This window comes from Galendromus occidentalis, unplaced genomic scaffold (genome assembly GCF_000255335.2).
Source record: "Galendromus occidentalis unplaced genomic scaffold, Mocc_1.1 scf7180000076710, whole genome shotgun sequence".
Taxonomy (NCBI): Eukaryota; Metazoa; Arthropoda; class Arachnida; order Mesostigmata; family Phytoseiidae; genus Galendromus; species Galendromus occidentalis.
Window position 1 is genome coordinate 463 of NW_003804699.1, and position 8005 is coordinate 8467.

Below are 8005 nucleotides of genomic sequence, written 5' to 3' on the forward strand. Positions count from 1 at the left end.
TCTGTTCTGCGGTTTCCCCGCGAGTGTGGCGATCTTGGAGCAACGATTCAGACCCACGACAGAACAGAGACTTTGAAACGGCGAACATGTCTTTCAGTTTGATGACCAGTGCAGCATACTCCAGACTTTCGGGCTCATTCCGTGAGGTTCTCTCACGGAGCTGCGTGTACTAACTTTTACCGAGCGCGCGACTGGGAGCTGACGTCGCTCCGCATCAGACTCACAGAGAGTCTGTAAGCTGTGTTCGTTGCGGCCGGAACGGGTGGAACGTCAACCCGCTCTTCGGATCGTATTCGGAAGTGCCGATCAAGGCTGAAGCATTCTCGAGAGCCACGGCTCCATCCGTTTCCCGACTTGTGTCTCTGTCTTCGATGGCCATTCCTCATTTACATAGACAACCGATTGCCACGTGTAGCTCGGACACTCGAGACTCGAGAGAATTGAATCCCCTAAAATGCAAATTCGATGATGAATCCGCTGGACGATCATCCTTGACGATCATTTGCTACACGCGACCCTGATTCAGGGCGATTACTCAGCAGATCTTCGGGTTTCGATTTCGCATCATTCCCAGAAGTCTTCGAAACATCCTCACAAGATTTCCGTGTATTCCTTCGGTGAAGCCCAACGCCACAAACATGATAAGCATCGAGCAGATCTCGCGACTACGAAGCGCCCGATTCCGGGGCGATTGGAAGGCACGTACCATGAGATTACCGATAGGACTAGGTCGCGGACTACGAGCCAAATTCCGTAGCAAAAAGTTCGTCGACCCATTCTCCCCTCGAGACTTTGCTACTACGATTCTCCCACATCCTCAGATGCTGCGGAGCGAGACTCCTGCTCGCTTGATAGCATCTCAGGTAAGATTCGACATCTGTGGATTGCGGGAGGATGAATCCCGCTAATCATGACCGGTTTCCTCGAAGTCCCCGCTTCCGAAGCCCGATTCTCGCCCTGATGGCCCGGAGAGTATCTCTTCGGAGGAGTGAATGGCGGTTGCCGATCTGTCACGATCTCGAAGGGACACTCGAAATTTGGCGGCTCCACCATGAGAGAGAATTCTTTTCAAAACAGAAGTCCCTTGAACGAACCAGCTGTGGCAATCACCCGGTTCGATGAAGGAAAATCTCGCTGGGAAGATCGTTTTCCCGACTAAGGCTCCACTCCCAGGATTCGTTCTTAGCGTTCACAGATCTCAAATCACATTCACCTAATGTGAGTCACGACCTGAGCCTGGGATTGTGCGGTCTCGAATCTCGTATTGAACATCTCGAATGGCATTGAATCGAGCGGTTCCAGCATCGGCCGCTCGGGGCGAGCGGGCGACAATGTTTGAGAGGTTTCGGGAGCGGGCGGTCATCACCTCTATTCAAGCATGGAGGTCCCCGCGAAATTGCCGATTAGAACGTTCTTCTAAAGAGATACGTGACCGTCAGATGAGCCGGAGTGTGAAGTTTTATTCGTTTCCTCTCGGTCGTGAATCCGATCTCGAATCCTCCACAGCACCTTCCGAGGTCGATGAGCGTCTCTGCGGCGATAAGCGGATCGTCCTCGAAATCGATCACGTTCCCGGACTCGCGGATCCGGAGAGATATTTCTCCGTTTCAGGACTGTCTCCCCTTCTCATAATATTCCCTGATCTTCTGTTTCCTAATTCTCTACCGCTCTTGCAGACTCATGCGCGCGGAGGGGATGGCGTCGGAGCGTTCTATGATGAGGAGACGATGCGAAAGAACCTAATGCCGAAGATTACCGTGCTCCCGGCAGATCTATGACATCCATCTCAGGTTATTGGGATGGAGATGGATTTTTCCAAAGGGAGTTCGAGTACGGACCCTTCTCCTTCGGAGGAAGTTTTCGATTCTGACGAAAGCATCGAGATCATATCTGGACTTCAGCTGATAGAAAAGGAACCAACTATCAATTATGCTGATGATGATGACGATGAAGGGGGTCTGTTGCAAAGTTTACTCTTTGTTGATAATGAGGATGAATTGTTGTTGAATTGTGACTTCGATGAGGAGAGTCAATCTCAAAATTTTAGCAATGAGGATGGGCACCGAAAAACACCGTCGGATGTTGACGTCGTTGAAGACAGTCAATCAGGAGTGTCTCAACGAACATGTAAAGGAGGAGACGCCGATAAATTGTGGAGATAATGAAGACAGTATGCCTTGGAATGATGAAGGAAAGAAGAACCAGGGAGCACCGGATAATTGTGACGATGATGGTGATAGTCGATCTGGGGATTGTGTCAATGAAAATAAGCCCGAAGAAACAAAAGCTGAGAAATCGTTCGTTTGCGATGAGTGTGGAAGGAAGTACTCACTGAAAAGAAGTCTTCAGCGTCATAGGATCACTCACACCAACGAAGCCCAGTTCAGCTGCGCCGAATGTGAGAGGAAATTTTTCCGCCGATGTGACCTCCGAGCCCACGAGAAGGTTCACACCAAGGAGAAACCATTTACTTGCGATCAGTGCGGAATGAAATTCGCTCAGAAGTATAATGTCTATGCTCACAAAAGATTACATGCAGGAGAAAAACCATTCGCCTGCGAACAATGCGGAAATCGGTATCGGCGGAAATCTGAGCTCAAAGACCATAAGAGAGTCCACACCGGAGAGAGACCATTCGTTTGCAAGGAATGTGGGAAAAGCTTCAAGCAGAGGAGCCACATCAATCGTCACCTCAAGAAACACAAAATCGCGAAACCTCTGGCTGCTACGAGTGACAAGGACGCTCCGAGTCAAGAGAATATTCCGAGCGAGGACGACACGCTGAAAACGTGACACACTCCGGTCGACACGCATAGGATGATTTGTGCCGGAAAACTGGCCATGCGATAGTGCTCTCCATGGAGGGGAGGGTCGGGAGCTTTGAGGAATGAAGCTCCAGGCTTCCGACCTTCTGAGACCCTTCGCCCGGATCTCTCTCATGTTCACCGCAAAAATGGTTGTACTGAATGTGGGCATCCGTTTCTAAAACTGACGAGCGTCCTTTCGGAATGTCTTATCAAGTATTATGCTATAAATAAATACTTATGCTTTCAATCGTCATCGCTCGACCGCATGCTCCTCCGCTATTCAACTGACATATGGCCGACGAAAAATCGAGTCTCCATTCGTGATTCGACCTTTCGGAGGTGTTGAAGAGTACTGCTGTTAAATGAGGACGACCTGCTTGGTCATGGCTCGACACCGAACTGGCGCCGATACGAAGCAGTCTGCTTCCCTTTGTCTATTTGTCATATTGGCGGGACGCTTGAATCGTAACTACTCTCCCCTTCTTTCGAAGTATTTACATTCGGATAATTATTGTATCACAATGTTAGAATCTTCTAGGAGGTATCCCAGCAGTCTTACGAGTCGATCGACGCAGATCCAGCTGAGGCCTCACAGGATTTTCGCATGAGGTCCCTTTCGATGAATCACTCGACGCGTTGACCAACGCCTGTGTCAGAGACCCCTCAGAATTCGAAACTAACTCTTCTGCTGGGGAATCTTTCTGATCGTTGACGGTGTCTTGCGTCGGAGACTCCTCTTGGGTTTCGACTGTTTCCTCCGAATCTCCAAGCGAGGCGAAATCATCCGTGTCCTCGCTCTCCGAGCTGGATGTGTTCAATGGCTGTTCTTCCGATGGACCCTCAGCGACCCACAACGCCGGGTGTAGTGCTTCATCGAAACTTTGAGCACGGGCTCTCTCTCCTAACGATCTGATCTGGTTCAAGTGGCGTTTCCAGGTTCCGTGAGGAGGTTCTTGACTAACGCGACTTTCCTTCCCAGAGGTCTCACGATTTCCCCAGGAATCCACTTGTCATTCCAATTGTAAACCCGTGCCATCACTTGCATGCGTGGTTGAAGTTTTGCCTCCTCGTTGATTTGAGTGTGTTTCGCTGCTGGCCGCTCTTAAAACAGGTGGAGTCGGGAGCGTAATTGTCGTCCTATCATGAGTTCGGCCGGAGTCTTGTTTGTCGATGAACTGTTGACCATTCGGTGGCGAAACAGAAATTGCTGAATCGCGGTGTGGAGGTCTTCCTCCCCCTCAGCTCTGATTTTCTTCAGCGCCTGCTTCGTAGTTTGAACGTACCGTTCCACTTGACCGTTCGAGGCGGGGTGGTCCGGAGGACTGGTTTTATGAAGGATGCCATTCGCTTGACAAGTTGAATTTACTCGAGGCAAATGTCGGATCATTGTCAGTGACGATTACTCTCGGGAATCCAAATCGGGCAATGATTTCCCTAAGATGATTAGGGCTTGTTTGTGACGTTTTCGATTTTGAAACCATTACTTCTAGCCACTTAGTTTGAGCATCGACGGCCAAGAAGAGGTATCTTCCTTCTATCGGACCGGCGTAGTCACAATGGATGCGATCGAATGGTTGTTCCGTGTTCTACCAAGGATGATATGATTTCGATGGTTGTTTAGCAAATAGAGCACAAGTCACACATTGCTTGGCTAGTTCTCCGATGTCTCTGTTGATAGTATCCGACCAGATGTAGCGTCGAGCTAACTCTTTCATTTTGTCCGAACCAAAATGTCCATCGTGGAGCTCCTTCAGCACTTGCGGACGGCATGTCAGAGGAACAAGAACCCGAAGTCCGCGGAATATCGCGTTTCCCCGTCCCCCGCTTTTATTCCATATGTTCTTCGGAAAATCTATACCCTTCAAGGCTACAGCAATTTTCAGCGAGATTCATTAGTAGAAAGACAGAGGCCAATGATGACGTCAACCCCCGATAGCCTTCTTAGGAGCTCCCGAGAATCCACCTCCTCATGGTGATCGGTCCAGCCGATAGCGAATCCTGCGAATTCCCGTCTTTCCCTGGATGAAATCTTCGATTTTCGGTGGGAGGACAACTGAAATAATTTTGTTATGGTGGGAACGCATCTCTGAGTACAGTAGAACCTCGATTATATCAACTAATTGATGTCAAAAAATGTTGATATAATCGAGAGTTGAAATAATCGAGGTTGATATAACCGAGGGTTGACTTCGAGGGGCTTGATATAATCGAGGTCCCATAGGAACAAACTAACTCATAGTTGGGAGCTGTAAATTCTCTGAATAAGCTCGATTTTGGAAGGAAAGACAATCCTCATGATATCATCCTTGGTTCGTATTTCCCGCAATCATGTCAACTGCTCAGTTCCTCCCATGCACAGACGCTACATCTCGAAGACGGATCAGTCGAAGAAGATCCTCGGCTTCGCACTCTTCCTGACTACGCAACCATCGAATTGCCGTGTCGAAGGCTTCTACCGCCTGCATCGGGGTTGGACGGAGCCCGGAGAGAGTGTCTGAGACCTCTTCATCCTCCGAAGTTTCCTCGAAATCTTCCTGCGGGCCTTCTCCCTCACCAAAAGCTGCCAGCACTTGTTCGATGATTTCTTCGTCGTTGAGATTTTGGTTGCCAGTTTCCTCCGAGTCGCAATCCAATCATTCCTCTATGTCAGTCGCGTCGCATTCGGCGAATCTTGGATCTTGTCGCAAGTTCTCCCCGAGAACTGCGATTTCAAACGAATCGTCCATGAAGCAGGCTCTCCTCCGAAGCCGATTGGCATCAACTTGTTCCAGGCATTCCGCGAGGTTGAGGTTCTCACTGAAGCCCACGCTTGAGACAGCATCAAGCAACAATCTTTGAGATCAATCAGCTTACTGAGGTTCCCTGACGCCGCCGCTGCGTCATTCTCGATAAGACAGAGCATCCTGAACATCAGCTGTTTACGGTATAAACGATTCAGGGCGACAATGACGCCTTGATCCATCGGTTGAAGGATAGCAGTTACATTCGGCGGCAAGAATGTGACGGTGAATTTTCCGTTCTTGGTCTCCATGGTCGTCAGCGGCGGGTGCGAAGGAGCATTATCCAAAATGAGCAATACGTTTCCTTCTTTGCCTATGATCTTCTGATGTTCTTCGACTGCTGGGATAAAAGTAGTTCTCATACCAGTCACGAAAATGTATCGACTCATCCATGATTTTCTTTGCGCTCGATAAACAAGCGGGATGCTCGCTCCTCGAAAACATCTTGGATTTTGAGACCTTCCGATCAATAGAATGGGGATCCTGTGATTGCCTGTGGCATTGGCACATGTCATAACAGTCACCCTATCCTTGCTCGCCTTCCGTCCCGGCGCCGACCGCTCATTGCGCGCTGCTAGCGATCTGCTTGGTAGCGCCCTGTAGTACAGTCCTGTTTCATCACCATTATAGATGAATTCAGGGTCGAAAGTTCCGATGTTCAGAGCAGCTCTGAATTTGATGACGAATTGACCAGCTGCTTCTGCGTCTGATGACAAACTTTCCCCTTGTACTTCTAGTTCACGGATGCCATGCCTACTCTTGAATTTTTGCAACCAACCGTTGCTAGCTCGGAAATCTCGAGTTCCGCCGAGCTTCGGATAGAGTTCCAGAGCTTTGGCGCAGATGATCGGGCCCGAGAGTGGAAATCCAATGTGACGTTTCTGAAGGAACCACAAGAAAGAGAGCCGCATCCAGAAGTTCGTTTTCGGCGGTTTTCATCACTTTCGCATCTTTGGGGCCGAATTGCTCACTTCGAGACTGAACGTACCGTCGGATCTGATCTGCATTCTTCTTGATGTAGCAAATCGTGCTTTTGTCGACTCCGAATTTCTTGGCCAAAGTCGCTTGCAATTCACCCTGATCCAGGCACACTAGGATTTCTTTTTTCTGCTGGAGAGTCAGCACGGTCCTCTTTTTCCTGCCAGATTCCATCGCGATGCCCTGACTCTGAGAACAAGATCTCCCCGATTAACTTCTGTCAGAGCACAACGTTGAGTATGTGGTCTTCCGGCTCGCTTCGATAAGCCAACAGCAAGCTCTCTCCGATGTCGGATGACAAGCAGCGATGTTCTGAGCGGACTAGAAGATCTTCGAAAGAGACAATGTGTGATGGCACCTTTTCAGAGTCCGAGCAGAGAATGCCATGTGGCGCCAAGCAGATCTCATGCCAATGAATTGAATTCCGACGATAGGAATTCGCGGTTGATATAATCATGGTTGATATAATCTAAGGTTGATATGATCGAGGCTTGATATAATCGAGCTTGATGTAATCGAGTTCGGTCCGGAAAATGTTGAAATAATCGAGGTTGATATAATCGAGGTTCTACTGTAGTTGAAATTGGGCTGGTTGAAATTGAAAAGTTATATTGCCCATCACGTCTTAGGCGGTCAAATGGAGGATGCTACTGTCTTGATTGTGGAAGATCGGTACCGTGTGTAATCCGATAGGAGTACCGGAATCGAAATGGAAGCCTGAGAGCAAGCAGAGCAACAGTCGACCCCAGGGTGTTAGAACGGATTGACGCGAATAGAATGCGGAAATACCGCCCGATCTCATCCCGAAACCTCAAATGATTCATTTGCTCGCTCGGACATCCTTATTTTTCGACCGACGCCATGATCTCCACGGAGTCCTGGAGCACCCGATCCGCTATTCAGCTCTCTCACTCACACTCTCTCACCACTCACCCGATCAACGCTCAACAGATCCCCATCTTCGGAGTCACTCATAACATGAGCCTGCTTTCTTCGAGTCAGTGGTCGAAATCCAAGAGGGCGCACGTTGTTCCGTTCATCTGGATAATCGTGAGTCAAATCTCTTACAATCAGAAGCGGAGAATTCGGTCACCCGAAATCTCGACTTCATGGTATCCCCTATCGGGATCCGAATCGGAGTGAAACAGTATTTTATTGATAAACTTGCCAAATCGTGCCATTCTGAGGCGATATGTGTAAGAGCTCAGCGGGATACGTTGTGAATATTCCGCGATGGCAGACTCAGAAGATCACGGAGTCTCCCCCATAGCACAGCTTCATAGACGGAATGCTGCGTTGCGAACATACGAGAACGATGCATTCGTCGCCGACCCTCACAGACTTCGAGCGACTCCGGAGGAACTGCCCGTGTCCGTGCCGCGACGTGGATCGATGATCTGACAGTCTTCCGGCGCCAGTGGCGGATCAAGGGGGGGGGGG

At 49.4% G+C, this 8005-nt stretch overlaps 2 protein-coding genes across 2 annotated transcripts; one reads left to right on the forward strand and one right to left on the reverse strand.

The window, feature by feature from the left end:
• The first annotated feature begins 2049 nt into the window (after positions 1-2049).
• LOC100899543 (gastrula zinc finger protein XlCGF49.1-like) lies at positions 2050-2793 on the forward strand. Its single transcript, XM_003740040.1, has one exon. The coding sequence runs from the start codon at positions 2050-2052 to the stop codon at positions 2791-2793; it is 744 nt and encodes a 247-aa protein (XP_003740088.1).
• A 2655-nt stretch (positions 2794-5448) lies between these two features.
• LOC100899686 (jerky protein homolog-like) lies at positions 5449-6739 on the reverse strand. The gene is made up of 3 exons (XM_029110535.1): positions 6559-6739; positions 6081-6419; positions 5449-5927 (listed from the first exon to the last, which is right to left on the reverse strand). The coding sequence occupies exons 1-3, from the start codon at positions 6737-6739 to the stop codon at positions 5449-5451; spliced, it is 999 nt and encodes a 332-aa protein (XP_028966368.1).
• Between the last annotated feature and the right edge of the window lie 1266 nt (positions 6740-8005).